This window comes from Danio rerio, chromosome 4 (assembly GCF_052040795.2).
Source record: "Danio rerio strain M-AB ecotype USA chromosome 4, GRCz13ab, whole genome shotgun sequence".
Classification (NCBI taxonomy): domain Eukaryota; kingdom Metazoa; phylum Chordata; class Actinopteri; order Cypriniformes; family Danionidae; genus Danio; species Danio rerio.
In genome coordinates, this window is record NC_141024.2 from 37944761 (window position 1) to 37963071 (window position 18311).

At 38.2% G+C, this 18311-nt stretch overlaps 3 protein-coding genes and 1 non-coding gene across 5 annotated transcripts in view; all 4 read right to left on the bottom strand.

Annotated features, from left to right (window-relative positions):
• The window catches only part of LOC137491105 (uncharacterized), a 698540-nt gene that overhangs the window by 236063 nt on the left and 444166 nt on the right, over positions 1-18311 (bottom strand). The gene's annotated exons all lie outside the window — the stretch shown is intronic.
• The window catches only part of LOC101883542 (uncharacterized), a 152168-nt gene that overhangs the window by 80958 nt on the left and 52899 nt on the right, over positions 1-18311 (bottom strand). The window lies entirely within an intron of this gene.
• zgc:174702 lies at positions 273-8678 on the bottom strand. 2 transcript variants are annotated; one of them, XM_087247609.1, is made up of 3 exons: positions 8628-8678; positions 6837-6984; positions 273-1854 (listed from the first exon to the last, which is right to left on the bottom strand). In XM_087247609.1, the coding sequence occupies exons 2-3, from the start codon at positions 6919-6921 to the stop codon at positions 791-793; spliced, it is 1149 nt and encodes a 382-aa protein (XP_087103735.1). In that variant the 5' UTR covers positions 6922-6984; positions 8628-8678; the 3' UTR covers positions 273-790. The 2 variants fall into 2 exon arrangements, with proteins under 2 accessions (XP_087103735.1, NP_001373782.1); NM_001386853.1 differs by lacking the exon at positions 8628-8678 and adding an exon at positions 7328-7354.
• Positions 14446-14518, bottom strand: trnam-cau (transfer RNA methionine (anticodon CAU)). Its single transcript has one exon. It is a non-coding gene; the product is annotated as a tRNA-Met (tRNA).

Here is an 18311-nt window from a genome sequence, read left to right on the forward strand (position 1 = left end):
GACTGTGGCTTGTGTAAACGCTCATCAGTGGATCTGCGTGGACATGTGCGCAGTAGTTCAAATCTGCATTTGTTCACAGTTTGGGCTACTTATCAGAATTATGGGAATATTTTGCCTGATATTTTTTTTAATAAGATGAAAATTTTTTTGTTTTATCCCTTAAAAAACAAAAGAAAATGCACGTAAATACATTTAGATTTGCATTTGAGTACTGAAATTAGCATGTAAGCTAACAAATCACTCATGTTCTCATTCACAATCGAGACACTGGGTTTCTCATACAACGATTTATTTGTAGTAATGGTGGAGTTTTCACATGAACGTATATTTAAAGGCGAGCAGTTGTCTATAGAAAGTTTAATTGTCTTCATGAAGAAAACTTGTTTCTTTTCTGAGATTAGTCCATCAAAATAAATGTGTAGTGTTTTGAAACCAAAGTCTTCATTTGTTACCCACAACACATCAAGATTTGATCAAGTCAAAATCTCATAATCTGAAACAAATCTCATCTGTCGTAACTGACAAATGGCATTGTGTAGTCTGAACAGGGCTTTAGGGAGTCTAAAAGATAACGACAAAGATAACAGAGGTAAGAATCTCTTGTCCTTTATAGGAAGTCGGGAATCATCTGATTGGTGAATCATGTTTTAGCTAATGCTGGACCAGTCGTGAACAATAAGCATGTGAGCCTCTCGAAAGTAGTTTATAAATAAACTTCATGTCAATGAACAGCCAAACTACATGAAAAAGCTGCCGTTTTCAATATACTCGTGTTTGTGTGGACAAGGTCTCAATGTTGAGGACTCTGCTCTGCATTGTGAAGCTTCATGTGAGCGCTGAGGTTTATTTTTTGTTTAAAGCTCTTTCCACACTCACTGCATCTAAAACGATCTTCTCTTGAGTGAGTCTTCATGTGTTGCTTAATGTAGTCTTTGCGTGTGAGACTCTTTCCACACTGATCACATATGAACACTATGATTCCAGAATGACCATCCATGTGGTTTATGAGGTTAGCTTTACATGTGAAGCTCTTTTCACACTGATTACATGTAAACAGCTTCTCTCTGGTGTGAGTTTTCATGTGGTTAATGAGTGAGCTTTTACATGTGAAACTTTTACCACACTCTGTGCATGTGTAAGGTTTCTCTCCAGTGTGGATCGTCATGTGGGTGTCAAGCTTTTGTTTTTGAGCAAAACTTTTCCCACACTGTGTTTTTCCTCCATTGTGAATTCTCATGTGGCTTTTAAGGGTGCCACTTTGCTTAAAACTCTTTCCACACTGTTGGCATGTGTAGGGCTTTTCTCCAGTGTGAATTCTCTTGTGCGCTGCAAAGTTTCCTGCATAATAGAAGCTTTGTCCACACTGTTGGCATGTGTACGGCCTCTCTCCAGTGTGACTTCTCATGTGGCCTTTAAGTGTGGCACTTTGCTTAAAACTCTTTCCACATTGTTGGCATGTGTACGGCCTCTCTCCAGTGTGAATTCTCATGTGGCCTTTAAGGGTGCCAATTTGCTTAAAACTCTTTCCACACTGTTGGCATGTGTACGGCCTCTCTCCAGTGTGAATTCTCATGTGGGTCTTTAAGCTTCTCTTTTTACCAAAGCTCTTTCCACACTGTTCGCAAGTGTAAGGTTTCTCCCTAGTGTGAACTCTCATGTGAACACCAAGGTTAAGCTTTTGAATGAAACTCTTTCTACGCTGTTTACTGCTAAAATTACACTCAGTTTTGGATTTCCGAGATCTTCCGAGTGATGAAGTCTTTTCAGTCAGTGTGGGTTTTTCATCAGCTGTTATTTCTTGGTGTTGCTCTTCCATTTTATTGCATTGAGTCTCTTCTTTCAGCACTATCAGGTCTAAAAAAAAAAAAGAAAAGTGAACTTTAGTATGAAGGCACAAAGCGACAAGCATGAAATGGATGTTTCACCCAAAAATTAAAATGACCTCACCATTTACTCTGCGTCTTTTAAATATTTTCTTTCTTCTGGAACACAAAGTAAGCCAGCATTTTTTTCACAATATCTTCTTTTGTGTTCAGCAGAATCAAGAAACTCAAAGATTTAAAGCCACACGAGGGAGAAGTTAATGGTGAGGCTATTTTCATTTCTGCGTTAACTATCCCTTTAAAGGGTTCCTATTATGAACCTTTTTTACAAGATGTAAAGTAAGTCTTTAATGTTTCCAGAATGGGTCTGGGGTTTCAGCTCAAAATCAGATCATATACCTTGCAGAATATTTCATTTTGGGGGTCAGAGGAAAACCCAGCTCTTTTTGTGCCTGTGGCTTTAAATGCAAATGATCAAATGCACTCGGTCTAGATTACTCCTGTTGTGTTCCCTCATGTGTATCTTCCACTCAACATTTTTAACATGCTTGGAAGACCTGGTTGAGACAAATCCTGCATGTTCATAGCAATTACGGATAATTCAGCTTATATTTGTGAGTTTGCATTATTGTATATAACTTATGCAAATGTTTCCCTGTACTGGGTTGCAGCTGGAAGGGCATCCGCTGTTTAAAACATATGCTGGATAAGTTGGTGATTCATTCCGCTGTGGTGACCCCTAATGAATAAAGAGACTAAGCTAAAGGAAAATGAATGAATGAACTTATGCAAATGCTTAATGCCACATTTGCTTTAAACTGTAGTGATGAGAATATGGCAAGATGACATACTTTGCTACTTGTTTTCATTCATTTGTACTTTTGTCTCAGTTTTCTTGCCTTTGTGCATGTCCGGAGGCTTAGCTGAAGACCTCTATGGTGACATTTTATATACCCGACAAGAAGCAGAAATGCCATTTAAAAAGGTTACCTGCTGTTTGTCTAATCGGGAACAGTGACAATGTAAATATACAAATAAAAGCGTTACCCCAGGGTTTACCAATGTGAAACGTCTGTTAATGAACACCCAGGATTATTTTATAACCCCTAGGGGCTGTTTCATAAAAGTGGTTTAAAAAAGCGGAGATTAAAGTCAAAAACTTGACTTTAGTGAATAACTAAATGTCCACACTTTAATTGGTTCCATAACAGCAAGTTGAAGATCATTTGATGTAACTAATCTGAGTTCAGCTGAAATAATCTAGATAACTACTCGTGCACGTTACTGTCATGAAACCCTGAAGGTCGATCAAAGATGCATCATTATGATTATGTTGTATGCTACCCTGGCAACTACAATGAAAGAAAGAGCTCTGAAACAAGACACCACAATGTTCACAGCAAGTGAATAGCATTTGATTTTTGAGTTCAAATCAGGGCCGGAGTGGGACTCCTTTTCAGCCCTAGAGTTTCAAGCCTCAGACCGGCCCACCTCAGTTTACGACTGACTATATTGAAATAAGGTAATTTCTAATTCAGTTTCTATTTAAACTATCACGTCTTTTTTGAGAAAACAGCTGCTTTAGAACTTCAAATGTTCAACAACCCCAACAGTATTTTATGTATTAACAATAAAAAAAAAAAAACATTACTCAGACGAGGATCAAACCCAGATCAGTGGTGTTGAAACCTAACGTGCCAACCACTCAACCACAACAGCTACTTGATAATCAGCCTGCAGGCTGCATGTTGATCACAAAGGCTGCGAGAAAGTAGATAAAAAGAGCAGAGCTGCAGTAAAATATTGAATAAGAAGACTGTGGTCAAGTAAATAAATACATTAATTTAAAAAGTGTGACTGCTTTAAGCAACAGATTCTGGAGCTAGGGACACCGGCCCTCGTGGCCAAAAAATGGACCGGCCCACTGGGAATTCTCCCGATCCTCCCGATTAGCCAATCCGGGCCTGGTTCAAATATATAATAATTTAAACATAATCAAAAACTATGGCTTTTAACAAAGCAAGAAAGAGGGCTGACAAAAAACTGCTGATTTTAAAATATAGACCATTATTTAGGCCTATTAACATTGTTAAATATTTGTCACAATACATTGAAATATGTACGTGTGCGCAAGAGATAGAATACGCGTTTCTGCCAATTGTAGCTTGCAAGGAAAAGTCTTAATGCATTGCAGGCTCACTGTAACATTTAAAATGTACTTTACGTCAGCACAGTAACTTTAAAATAATGGCTAGAGCCGCGCACACACAAGCAGTGGGATTTTTAATTTGCTCTCGAAACTGCTGCATATTGCTGCTTTCCCTTTGAAAACATTTGTTGCCCTTTGAAAACATTTGTTTATTTAAAGTGCTGTCAAAATTAGAGCGTAAACTCATGCCATTAATTTGATATATATATATTGTGTTAAAAAAATTAACGCAGTTGCTGTTATATTTCCTGTTGTAGTCGACGTGTGTTCAACATGCAAATAAATATGCATAAGACCAAAGAAGAACTTTTAGAAGCAACGTTTTAATATAAATTAATTCATGAAAAGAATTAATGCTACATTACCAGGCTTTCCAGCATTTCATCTAATTTAGTACGTTTCATTTTTAATCTTTAGACTTTTGCTGTAATAGAAATTGATACCACATACCGAACGGAAAGAAAAACCTCCGCATTTCGTGACTCAGTGTTCCTTTAAGGTAATAAAAAAAATAAATAAAAAACTGTTTACATGGTAGACTCTTAATAAGAGTACTAATCATATTAAAATGGGAGTATTGGTGTCCATATAAATGTACTCAGTGAAAGTACCAGATAATGTCGCGAGCTGTCCAAGACATCTGCATTCGTCTGCTTTTAAGATGATTCCATGTGCGCTCAAATGTTTTATTAAGTTTGATGTGTTTCCTCCTTAAACGCAAATTTTGTACAGCGCCTGCTTTGTACAGCGCGTTGCTTTGTCAGAATCCTTGTGAAATATAGCCATACTTAAGAACACATGGTTTAAGCAAATTTGATGAATGCGAACGCATTAGTGTAAATGGGGCCATAGTAGTGACCTGATCTTATATGCTATTGTTTTAGAACCTCCAATTTAGTTGCCTATTGGAGAAATGACCTGGAATAAAAAATGGCTACTTGCTCTACAAACAAATGTGTTCATGACTATTCATACAAAGAAAAATAATAAAATGAGAAAATACGACTTTGCAACATCAAGCAGCATTAGACATGGGCCAGTATAAGATTCTGACGGTATGAAAAGCTTGGAAATAAATATCACAGTTTCATTGTATTGTGATTACTGCTCTAAAATGTATTCTTTTTAATCTCTGGGTAAAAAAAAAAAAACAAGAACTTTTTCCCTTTGAACACAATATATTTTCTTTTAAGAAACTTTGAGGCTCAGTTTCACAAACAGGGCTTAGATTAAGCCGGAACTAGTCCTTAGTTAAATTAGGCTATTTAAGCCAAATTTATAAAAATGGCCTTAGTAAAATATATTACTGGTGTGCACCTGGAGAAAAAATTTAACTGATGTATTTTATCTCACGGAAAGTTATTTTGAGTTGAGACCACTCAAACATGCAATTTAATCTTGACTAGCCTTAAACCTTGTTTGTGAAACCGGGGGTGAAAGTATTATGGGGCAGTAAACATATCAGGCTGAATCATTCAAATTAATCATTCGTTTCAAAAACACAGATTTCTTTACAATTTAAAATGGCATCTTTGTATATCTTTTTTGCTGGAGATACTGTTGTCTTGAAAAACTTATAACAAAATGTAAAAAAAAAAAAAAAACGTACATATACTGTCGTACTGTGGTATACCTTGAAAACGGTTACCTAAGCATACCTAAGCAGAATAACCCTGTTTTAAGGATCTAAAAATAAATTCTTTAAAAAAAGTCTCAAGTAAAAAGATTCCAATGGCGACGCCTGCTGGTACATGAAGAATTTGGTCAATACTGACGAACTTCACACTCAAATGTTTGCATATCATCAGCATGCTGTAATCTATTTCTTAAGCAGAAAATGTCATTTTTAGACTAGTTTGTTGGCCAGTTGTAGTCAGTGCAATGCTAAATGTTATTGTTCCACTATAATTAGTTTGTTTTGTCTCACGTCATCCCACAGCAACATCTTATAGCTTAGAATACTGTACAATGTTTTATAACAATTATTGTAGTGTCCATTTCATTCAGCATATTTAATATTGGGGGCGTCCACATCATTTGACAAACTGTAAACCAGGGTTTCTGCAGGTTTCTTTTTATGACATTTTTAAGACCATTATGAATGAAATTTTAGACCCATAAAGGGATAAAGCTAAAGAATAAAATAAATAATAATTCTTTATATGTATTTTAGATATTTGTAGCTAATGATTTTAAATTTTGTTTGATTTTGGATCTTAAGACATTTTATGACGCCGTGGAAACCCTGTTTAAACACAATAGCCCTGGTAATTATTTAGTATAATAATGATGTAATTCTAACTCAGACACTATCTGTGAGACCTAGTAACAACTACTAGAAACAAGTTTAAACCCATAAAGAAGTTGATGAAAAAAGGGAATTGTGATCAACTTGATGTATGCAAATGAAATGTACTAAGCCAACACTATCACTGTAATAACAGATATCTTCTATGAGAATACTGTAGGTCAAATATCCTCAACTCAGTTAAACTTTAATTTATTTTATAAAGCGCCGATGCTCAAGGACGCTTCACAAACAGCAGGAGAACTAGAAAACCAATAACCTTAAGAAGGTAGAGAAAATGGGAGACTAATAATACATAAAATAATGACAAAAGACATGAGAACAAGTAACAAGAAAGAAACTCATTACTCTCTTTCAATGAGTGCTTATGTGCATTTAGGAGAACTAGGCAGCACACTCAGGGCTGCAAGATGGATTTAATTTAGTATTCTTATTATTAAAATATATCTAAATGAGGATCAAATGACTGAGTTTGTCTTTGAGAATGAAAACCAACCTGTTTGTTCCTGCAGATCTTCCTGTTTGACTGTGAATGTTTCTTCAATCTTCACATCTTCACTCTCCTCTTTAATAAACGCCATCTTTATAACAGTGTGGAGATCAGTCGCTTCAGCGGGAGTTTTTCTCTGCGTTTATACTTTATCCTGTTTAAAATGAACAAAACAATAAAAATGTCCTGATTTAAATGAATAAATCAATGAAACAAAATAACTTCTCTTCAACTCTTGCTTCAACAGTTTATTTTAAGCAGCGTAATTAACAAAAAGAAATCAGGTAAAATATTTCATCAAAACACTTATTACACACTTTTCTGTTACATTATTCAAACAATAGCCCTCGATTATTGAGAATAAAATAGTACGTTGTATAAAGGGTTAAAATAATATTTCTAACAGCAGGAACATAATTTAGCACCATATAAAAACCCTAAAACTTTAGAACTTTAACTTTAAATCGGGTTATATCTGTAAAACTTTTAAAGCAAACCTTTCTCCAGTTGAATCACCGCGCTGTAGCGGCGCCGCCTGATGACGTCACATGCCACGCCAAAATAAAAGTCTTTTTTTGCCACTCTAGGCAAGGCAAACTTTATTTATAGAGCACAATTTTACACAACCGCAGTTGATCTAAAGTACTTTACAATAAAATAAACTACACAATAAAGCTAAAAAACTAGTAGTAAAAATACAAGAAAATGTATGTTTAAAAGTAATACTAAAATACAAATAAAAAATAACATGCATTTGTCACTCAAAGGCAAGAGAGTAAAAGTCTTTAAGTTAGATTTAAAAGCATCCAATGATGTAGCAATCCCGATGTTCAAAGGGAGACTGTTCCAGAGTCATAGAAGTAAAGTTGGTTTTATATTCCCACATTCTGACTTTCCCTTTAATAATATAATTTCATAAAAGTATTATTTGCAAACTCTAAATAGTAAAATCATATCAGCAGCAAATGACTATCAAAGTACAACATTGTTCACAGTCCAATAAACAGTGTCAATGTTGTTTTCAAGCCACACTTGCATCCTAATTCCAATCGAATAGTCAAAGTAACATGGTAAACAATACAGAGACTTCTAAATAACCAAATGTGTGAATATAAAACTAACTTTACCTCGATCACAGAAAGCTCTATCACCTTTTGATTTGCAGCGAGACCGAGGGACAGACAAAAACTGGTCATAGAGATAAAGTTGGTTTTATATTTACACTTTCGTTCATTTAGCAGTCTATATTGTTTACCATATTACTTTAAATATTCGATCAGAATTAGCATGCAAGTATGACTTGAAAACAACATTACCACTGTTTATTTGACTGTGAACAATGTTGTACTTTGATAGTCATTTGCTGCTATTATGATTTCTCTATTTAGAATTTGCAATGAATACTTTTCTGAAATGATATTATTAAGGGGAAAGTCTGAATGTGCGAATATAAAACCAACTTTACTTCTATCACTGGTCATGGGATCTTAACAGTCTACAAGCTAAATAAAGTCTAATAAGTTCACTGACATAGGCCGGGGCAGAATTGTGCGCAACTTTAAATTAACAAAAAGAAATCGGGTAAAACATTTCATTAAAACACTTAATACACACTTTTCTATTACTTTATTCAAACAATAACCCTAGGTTAGTAAGAAAAAATAGTACTACGTTGTATAAAGGGTTAAAATAATGTTTCCAAAAGCAGGAACATAATTTAGCATCATATAAAAAATCCTAAAACTTTAGTACATTAACCCTAAATCGGGTTATGTCTGTAAAACTTTTAAAACAAACCTTTCTCCAGTTGAATCACTGCGCTGTAGCGGCGCCGCCTGATGACGTCACATGCCACGCCAAAACAAAAGTCTTTTTTCTTAACATTTTTTCCACTTACTGTTGCAGTCGTCATGACTTATTAATACATTTCTCCCATGTTTTTATAGAAGTAAAGTTGGTTTTATATTCGCACATTCGGACTTTCCCCTCAACAACATAATTTCATAAAAGGTGTTATTTGCAAACTCTAAATAGCAAAATCATATTAAAAGCACGGGCGTAAATCTGCTGTATTAGTTACTTAGTTATTAAGTATTAGGTATAATTAAGTATTAGCTACTTAAAATTACTTGTCTAGTTAATGTTAGCTTGTTGCCAACGCTAAAGCCGTTTCCCATGCGTTGTTTCATTTGTGACGACTTGGCATAATGTTAACTTTACATTAACGACCACAATAAGAATTTTGTCTAGCGATGCATTTGCCGCATGAACACAGTGCTACGTCCAAACTAACCCCACTGTATTTTTGTATAATCAATTTCTATTCTGTTGTTAAGTGACTCAATTAATTTAAAATTAAAATGTGAAAAAATTAAAACATTTTTTTAATTCTTTGTTTTTATTGTTGTGATTATTTTATGATAGTTTTGCATTCTTTATGTAAAGCACTTTGAATTACCATTGTGTATAAAATGTGCTACAGTATAAAGAAACTTGCCTGGCAGTTTCATGTATTGGATAAAATGACAGAGAAAATGGACATAAGATGATTTTTCAGTGCAACTAAACTCCAAGTACAAAAAGTTCACAAATTAAGCAATTTGGCTTTAAGAATGAGTTGTTAAATTCTAATGTCACATTATCAATCACAGCAGGGCTGGCCCGTGGCATAGGCAGTATAGGCAATTGCTACGGGCGCAGTACAGCCAGGGGGGCGCCAGAAATGGGGGAAGAAAAAAAAGTAACTTCCACTATACTTAAAACTAGTTGGTATGACTTCAGAAAAGAATAGACCCACATTAATATAACTGCATAGTGCATAGCCTACTAAGTAGTAGTAGTATAATAATAATAAAACCTACTCGCCTAAGACACTCCCTACTAGGGATGCTCATTTCGTTAATTTTGCTAAATGACAACCGCCGCTCATTAATCGGTTATTACCGGTTAACTGGTCAGATTACTATTAATTTTATATTAAACAAATTGACGTGTCTATTCTGTGTCTGACACATTAAATATTGCATTTTAAAATACTGATTTATTTTTATATGCTAGCATATTAATAACAGAACAGAACAAAAGAGCATCTTCACGCACCTGCAGTGTTGAGCACAGAAGAGCAGAATAATCTAAATAAAATGAATAAAATAAATGGGACTGCCGTAATTTTTTTTCAATTAAATAATTAATTTATATTACAAAACGAAAATACTGACTGATTCTTTTTAATAACCGGCATAGGCTGTTTTATTCCAATCATATTTTTTTTCTTTCGTCAAATAAAAATCGCAGACTTCCTCAAATTGCTCGCTCCACGGAAAATATGCATTTATTCAATGCCTCGCTGTTATTATTATAATCACAAAACCTTTTACATTTTTAATAGAAATCATTATTTTAAACATTATGTCTTGCTATATGGTTTACTTTCCTCTCTCTCCCACGCGGTTAAGTGCGCGCTGCGTGATGAAAAGACAACAACGCGCCCATATGTTGACTTTTTGTATACAGTTTTGTTGCTTAAATATGATATTGCATTAATGTGCATACATGCTTTATAAGCTGTAAAATAAAAAGTAAAGCCTATTTGTTGCGTTTATTACACAGATCCAGGTCAACATCAGTGCTGGTTTAGCATCAACACGTCTGTATCAAACAGCAATATTCTCTTTCTATTTTGCTTCTTTGGCAAATGTGTCTGTAGGCACGGGTTATACGTTATCGTCCCGCAAATTAAGTATGCCTTGCAGTTGAACAAGGGGCCGAAAACAAGGCGCACCTCACTGCCTTTATGTTGACAAGGAAAAAAGAAGAGGCGCGGTCCTCTTATGAAACGACTGAATTAGCTGGGTATTGATTGTGCAAAGGTGTTGCTGTCTGTGTTGTTACAATTGTAATATTTAATAATATTGTGATATTCAAGATTTGTACATTCATACAGCTCTGGATAACTTAAAACAGCGATTAGACCTTCAGAACAGCATTAATGTGTCCTGAAGTAAAGCGAAACGGCTATAAACTCCAGCAAGATAGAGTGATTATATGCAGAGCCATATACCTTTATCTCTAAATAAAGTATAACTATAGAAACTGTGTTCATCTTAACTAAAAGCTTCGTCGTGTTTCCTGACCTCACGCATTGCGCACCTGTCAGTCAGCACTCCCAAAGGGTCAAACAGAAAGTGCACAGCACGGTTACAGAAAAGTTTGCGCTGTTATAATTCACTTACCTTTTGGCTACTGTTTCACACTGAGGCTTAATGCCTGTGCTGCAAACCACAAGTCAAGTAAACATTAAGCAAATAAAAAAATTATTTCTCTTACGAAAACCAAACTCGTTTGATTAAAGGGAGTTGAAAATTCTTCAGAAACACCATCATGTCAACATTGCAGTGAAAAACGTGACAACTTTCCTTACTCTGCCGAGCAGTCGGGACATCTGGGGCCTCATGTACGAAGACTTGCGTGGAAATTTTACTAAAACATTGCGTACGCACAAAGCTGTAAATGTGCGTACGCAGAAAAAAATTCAGATGTATGAAACACTGCGTACGCCGAATCTCACGCATATTCTTTTGTACATCCGAATGAACGTGAAACTGAGCGCAACATGCACGAGCGCAAAACCCCTCCCTGCCTCCTCCCCGTATGAATATGCTAATGACTATGCTAATGGCAAAACCCAACGAAAAAGCAATGGCAAAAGCAAGCAAAAAGAGAAACTTTGAACAGAATGTGAATTGGAGGTGCTCCTTTCGGAGGTAGACCGGAGAAAAGCGGTGTTATTTGCAAGTTTTTCCTCCGGAATTAACAACAAAAGAAAAAAAAATAGAGTGGGAGAGTTTAGCTGATGCGGTTAACACAGTTGGGTCTGAACATTGCACTGAGTGCATTAAAAAAATAAATAGTCTGGTTTATATCTGTAAAATGTTGCAACCCAGTCTTAACAGTCTCAGTGGCGCGTTCGTAAGATGCATGTCAACATGTTTTGACACGTTCGAGCATGAACTCGGCTCGAATCCAGCGTCTGATTAACTCTTTCTTCTTTTTTTTCCCCGCTACATATCAGATTTTGCCAACTATTTATCACGAGAAAGACAAGTAGGAATCATCAATAAGTTTGTGCATCATATTTTATTTGCACATTTATTGAATGGAAATGTTTCTGATTCACGCATGCAAATTCATCTTCAGATAGTGTCTTTATAGCAATGTGCGTGCGGTAGATCGCTCAGATTACATTGGGAAAACAGGTGACCGCTGCAAATTGTGCTTTAATGTTTAGCTGCTCAACTGTATGGTATGGAAACCTTATATACCTGCTGAACCCGTCTCATACAGCTGCCACTGCAATGCTCAGACACTTTGTAGAGAGGAATTTAACACAACCGCCTCTAGGAGTCGCCAATGGAAATAAAACAGACACGCACAAAAAATGTGCGTACGCCTGCCAAAACGCTGCCGTGAAGCTGCGCACATTCCCACGTTCAGTTCATTGTTAGTAAATCCAAACGTGAGCGATTCTGAGCGTGAAACCTGGCGTACGCAAAGTTTTTGTGCGTACGCAACGTTGATACATGAGGCCCCTGGTGAACGCCCATCCCTCTCTGTGCAGCCACATTAACAGTGTGAGCAAAGCATCGTATATGCTGTGAAAATCCGGCCGCTTTGACAGCATTGGCAATGTTTTTGCCGTTGTCTATTGTCAAGCGGGGTTACGTGAATTTTGTTTTTGATATTCCTGACACATTCAGACGGTCCCTTACTAAGAGCTCCGTGCGAGCTCTCCAGGCTGAACGCATATTGCAAGGGCATAAATGGAGCAGTGCTCGTAATGTCGAGCAAAAAAAAAGTGTTTCCTCACGTTCTTCTTCAACTAGCTCAACTTTTGCAGGCACGCGTGACATTATTGGAAAGGTAGTCACGGGGTGTGTCGTGATTCTCCTTTATCACAACGCGACACAGGATCGTAGATTCGCGATTTCGATTTCATATCGTGTATCGTTACAGCCCTAGGCGCCATGTCCGAATGATATAGTAACACTGACAAAGCGCCGCATCAACCTCTTTGCGCCAAAGTTCGTGCAGAGTAGCAGTGTCCCTGGCAACCCTAATGGGCACTTTAGACTGCAAATTTTAAGGCATTTGCAATCAAGGCATTGTCCAAAGCAACTCGGAAAAGCATGTGACCTTCAGATTATGAGACTGATGCTCTGCCTACTGCGCCAACGAGGCAGATTGCAGGAGCTGGGCAGGCTGTGACACACCAGCTTCCATGTCACTGTGCTGCGATGTGGGTAGGAGACAGCTCAGGCAGTACACGCATGTCAGTATGGCAGAGCGGTCTAAGGTGCCGCGTTCCGGTCGCAGTCTCCTCTGGTGGCAAGGGTGTGAGTCCCACTTCTGACAAACCCAACTTTTGGCTTTGCGTTTAGGCACACGTCTTTAACTCTTTGGCACGATCTGGCATGTCAGAGTGATACAGTTACACTGACAAAGTGCTGCATCAATCTCTTTGCGCCAAAGTTCATGAAGCGTAGCAGTGTCCCTGGGCACTTTAGACTGCAAGTTTACGCTGCCCAGTCATCTAAGCGCTCCCGTGTGCCAAAAGTTACCACCCTTGCCCTGTGTGAGGCTCGAACTCACCACCTTCAGATTATGAGACTGACGCGCTGCCTAATGCGCCAACGAGGCAGACTGCAGCAGCTTCAAATCCCGCTTCTGACAAACCCAACCTTTGGCTATTCGTTCAGGCACAAGTCTTTAACTCTCTGGCACCATGTCCGAGGGATCCAGTAACACTGACAAAGTGCTGCATCAAACTCTTTGCGCCAAAGTTCATGCAGTGTAGCAGTGTCCCTGGGAACCTTATTGGGCACTTTAGACTACAAGTTTTAAGGTGTTTATGATCAAGGCATTGTCCTCAGGCAATGCAAGCATGTCAGGATGGCTGAGCAGTGTAAGGCGCTTTGTTCAGGACGCAGTCTCCCCTGGACGAGTGGTTTCAAATCCCGCTTCTGACAAACAAAACCTTTGGCTATATGTTCAGGCTTAAGTCTTTAAATCTCTGGCGCCATATCCAAGTGACAAAGGGCCGCATCAACCTCTTTGCGCCAAAGTTCATGCAGCGTAGTAATGTCCCTGGCAACCCTAATAGGCACTTTAAATCGCAAATTTTAAGGCGTTTGCGATTAAGGCATTGTCCACAGCAACTCGGAAAAGCATGTGCACAAAACAAGGTTTGAGGGCTTTAATGCAAGTACAATGAAAGAGATCAAAATAACTGTCTTGGAATGCCATGTAGTGGAATGTCCTGGGATGCCGTTAATTTTTAAGGCAATAGGATTTGCATGACTTTTCGTCAAATCCTTGTACAACGTCAAGTCATGACATTTGACAGATCCACACCGAACGTTAAATGATTACGTGTCAGGAATGGGAGCATCTTGCCATCATTGCTTCAGACTCAGAAAATGTTCTTGGAACTTCACGCCGCCTGCTTTCCAGAGAAGCTGTAGCATCTTTTGCTCCCGGGTAGTATGAACCGCATTGAAGGGAATAATAAATGCCGCCCAGTCATCTAAGCGCTCCCGTGTGCCAAAAATTACCAATGTGCCCCATGTGAGGCTCGAACTCACGACCTTCAGATTATGAGACTGACGCGCTGCCTACTGCACCAACGAGGCAGACTGCAGCAGCTTGGCAAGCTGTGACACACCAGCTTCCATTTCACTGTGCTGCAGTGTGTGTCCTAGGAGACAGCTCAGGCCATGCATGCATGTCAGGATGGCTGAGTGGTCTAAGGCGCTTCGTTCAGGTATAAGTCTCCATTGAAGGAGTGGGTTCAAATCCTGCTTCTGACAAACCCAACCTTTGGCTATTCATTCAGGCACAAGTCTTTAACTCTCTGGCACCATGTACGAGTGATACAGTAACACTGACAAAGTGCTGCATCAATCTCTTTGCGCCAAAGTTCATGCAGTGTAGCAGTGTGCCTGGGAACCTTATTGGGCACTTTAGACTGCAAGTTTTAAGGTGTTTATGATCAAGGCATTGTCCTCAGGCAATGCAAGCATGTCAGGATGGCTGAGCAGTGTAAGGCGCTTTGTTCAGGACGCAGTCTCCCCTGGATGAGTGGTTTCAAATCCCGCTTCTGACAAACAAAACCTTTGGCTATATGTTCAGGCTCAAGTCTTTAAATCTCTGGCGCCATATCCAAGTGACAAAGGGCCGCATCAACCTCTTTGCGCCAAAGTTCATGCAGCGTAGTAATGTCCCTGGCAACCCTAATAGGCACTTTAAACCGCAAATTTTAAGGCGTTTGCGATTAAGGCATTGTCCACAGCAACTCGGAAAAGCATGTGAACAAAACAATGGTCGAGGGCTTTAATGCAAGTACACTGAAAGAGATCAAAATAACTGTCTTGGAATGCCATGTAGTGGAATGTCCTGGGATGCCGTTGATTTTTAAGGCAATAGAATTTGCAGGACTTTTCGTCAAATCCTTATACAACGTCAAGTCATGACATTTGACAGATCCTAACCGAACGTTAAATGATTACGTGTCAGGAATGGGAGCATCTTGCCATCATTGCTTCAGACTCAGGAAATGTTCTTGGAACTTCACGCCGCCTGCCCTCCAGAGAAGATGTAGAATTTTTTGCTCCCGGGAAGCATGAACCGCACGGAAGGGAATAAAAAACGCCGCCCAGTGATCTAAGCGCTTCGAAGTGCCAAAAGGTACCACCATGCCCCGTGTGAGGCTCAAACCCATGACATTCAACGAGGCAGACTGCAGCAGCTCTGCAAGCTGTGAAAACACCAGCTTCCATTTCACTGTGCTGCGGTGTGGGTCCTAGGAGACAGCTCAGGCCATGCAAGCATGTCAGGATGGCTGAGTGGTCTAAGGTGCTGCGTTCAGGTTGTGGTCTCTGCTGGAGGTGTGGGTTCAAATCCCACTTCTGACAAACCAAATCTTTGTCTATACGCTCAGGCTCAAGTCTTTAACTCTCTGGTGCCATGTCCACCAAGTGATATAGTAACACTGACAAAGCGCCGCATCAACCTCTGTGCTCCAAAGTTCATGCAGCCTAGCAGTGTGCCTGGGAAGCTTAATAGGCACTTTAGATTGCAAGTTGTAAGGGGTTTGCGATTAAGGCATTGTCCACAGCAACTCGGAAAAGAATGTGAACAAAACAATGGACGAGGGCTTTAATGCAAATGCACCGAAAAGGGATCGAAAGAACTGTCGTGGAATGTCCTGGGATGCCGTTGATTTTTAAGGCAATAGGATTCGCAGGACTTTTCGTCAAATCCTTGTACAACGTCAAGTCATGACATTTGACAGATCCACACCGAACGTCAAGCGATTACGTGTCAGCAATGGGAGCATCTTGCCATCATTGCTTCAGACTAAGGAAATGTTCAGGTCCTAGGAGATAGGAGATAGGTAGGAGATAGCTCAGTCAGTACAAGTATGTCAGGATGGCCGAGCGGTCTAAGGCACTGCGTTCAAGCTGAGAAACAATTGTCCAACAAAGAAGGGGAAAAAGGAAAGAATAGGGTGAAGGAAAAAGAGGGGGGAAAAACAAAGGAAAGGGTGCATTCTAAGCTTCCCAGACACGCCTTCCTTGCACCTGCTTTACGTCATGCATTTGGGATACTGTTCTGTGTTAAAACTGCATTTTGAGTTACATTGATTTTTATTGCAGGTGCTCACCAACACGGGGGTTCGAATCCAGCTAAAGACGGTTTATTGTTATTTGTTTCTTATTACTCAATATATTTTTTGAATGTATAATGCTCCAAGGTAAATAAAATATGCCTAAGCACTTTGTTATTGTGTTTTTTGATATTCTTTTATGAAAAATAAAGCATACTAACTTAAATGTGTTTTTATTTAGTAGTTGTTGTAGCATTGTTATGCTTCTGGTTATTATTGTTCTGTATTTTGACGTACAAATGATCTATAGAAGTGTCATACAGTGTTTATGGATTTAAAAGTCAAGGAGAAGTCAGTTATTTATTTATGCATTATTTATCTAACAATTGTCAACAGAACAGTAATAAATATAGAGTAGAAAATGCAAAAATAATAAATTAGTTATTAACAATACAATATTACCAATATAAATAAACAATATATATATATAAAATGTTCAATACAAACAGAAACCAACGAAAAGTGGACTTAAAAATCAAAGACCAGTCGTTTATAAACGCAATATTTATATAACATTGGTCAACAAAACAGTAATGAACATAGAATAAAAAATCCAAAAATAAATAAGTTAAATATTAACAGAATAAATACAAAATTAACAAATAAAATAAAATGCTACCCCCTACTGTACAAAAGGTGTGAAAAGAAGCAGGTCTCTAGCAACACCTCAACTTCTTTATTGCTTTTTGTTCTTTTCTCTCTTATGTTTAGAACTTTGAATGAACTTTGAGCACCTTGAACACTTGAAACACTGAAATTGTAATTTCTTTTGATTTTTAATTAAAAAAAAAAAAGTACTATTTGCAATTGAGGTGAAATATTTGATGCCACTGGTGGAGTAGACGGGGGCTGGGGCTGGGCCTCAAGTTGTCTCGTCTCAATCACATCTTGAGCAGGTACAGTAGGGGCAGGTTGTTGCACCGTTTGTGCTGGAGCAGCAGAGGCAGTACTCTGCTAAAAATAATCACAAAAATAAATATAATCATGAAGAAGGATTGTTTAAAAACAAGTATGACATGTTTTACACAGATACTGTACTGAATGTACTGAAGCCTAACAAGTTAACGTTACTCTGTTAAGCAAATTTCAACAAACAATATATCATGTAAACGAAATACACACCCCTTGATAAATCTCATGCCACTTTTTTTGCAGAGGAGCTGGCCTGTTCCTGTTGCCCTCATTTGATGGCCAACTCCTGTGCTGGCAAACTTTTTTAGACGTAAAATCCAGTCAGCGTCTGACATGGCTTTATGGGATTTTCCAGACATTTTTTCTCCTATAAATTAAACGGTTTTAGATTAAAGTATCCAAATTTGAAATACAACACACTAAAACATTAATTCGTGCAATTGTGTAGATTTTCTTATCTTTTTTTAAGAAATCACTATCGATTAAAGTCCAGTACTTTAAACAAAACGATGCTGTGCTCTGTCGAATGATGCTGATTGTCGAAAATCACTGAAGGTCAATTAACTTTTTTGACCTCTGACCCGCCCCCAGAGGACAGCATCATTCTTTTGTGTACCTTCGGCTCAGTTCAGAAAATTGATTGACATCTGATTAACCTGTTTGACTGCACACCTAGCGGTGAATCTTGGAACGGTCCCTTCCCTGGCTTTAACATTGTCTCGACTCTGATTGGTCAAATGCTGAAATTGTTGAGAATTCCGGTCCGCGATTGGCTGTAAATGTTGAGACGCTGCAATGTGGTTGGCTACAATTTTGGAGAGAATCGCTCAGATTGGCTCTCAACT

Bases quoted from the DNA above. Each gene is read 5' to 3' on its own strand.
- zgc:174702 (XM_087247609.1), bottom strand. From the start codon at position 6,921: ATGGCGTTTATTAAAGAGGAGAGTGAAGATGTGAAGATTGAAGAAACA. The intron at 1,855-6,836 runs GTTGGTTTTCAT...TTTTTTTTTTAG, and splicing joins AGATCTGCAGGAACAAACAG to ACCTGATAGTGCTGAAAGAA.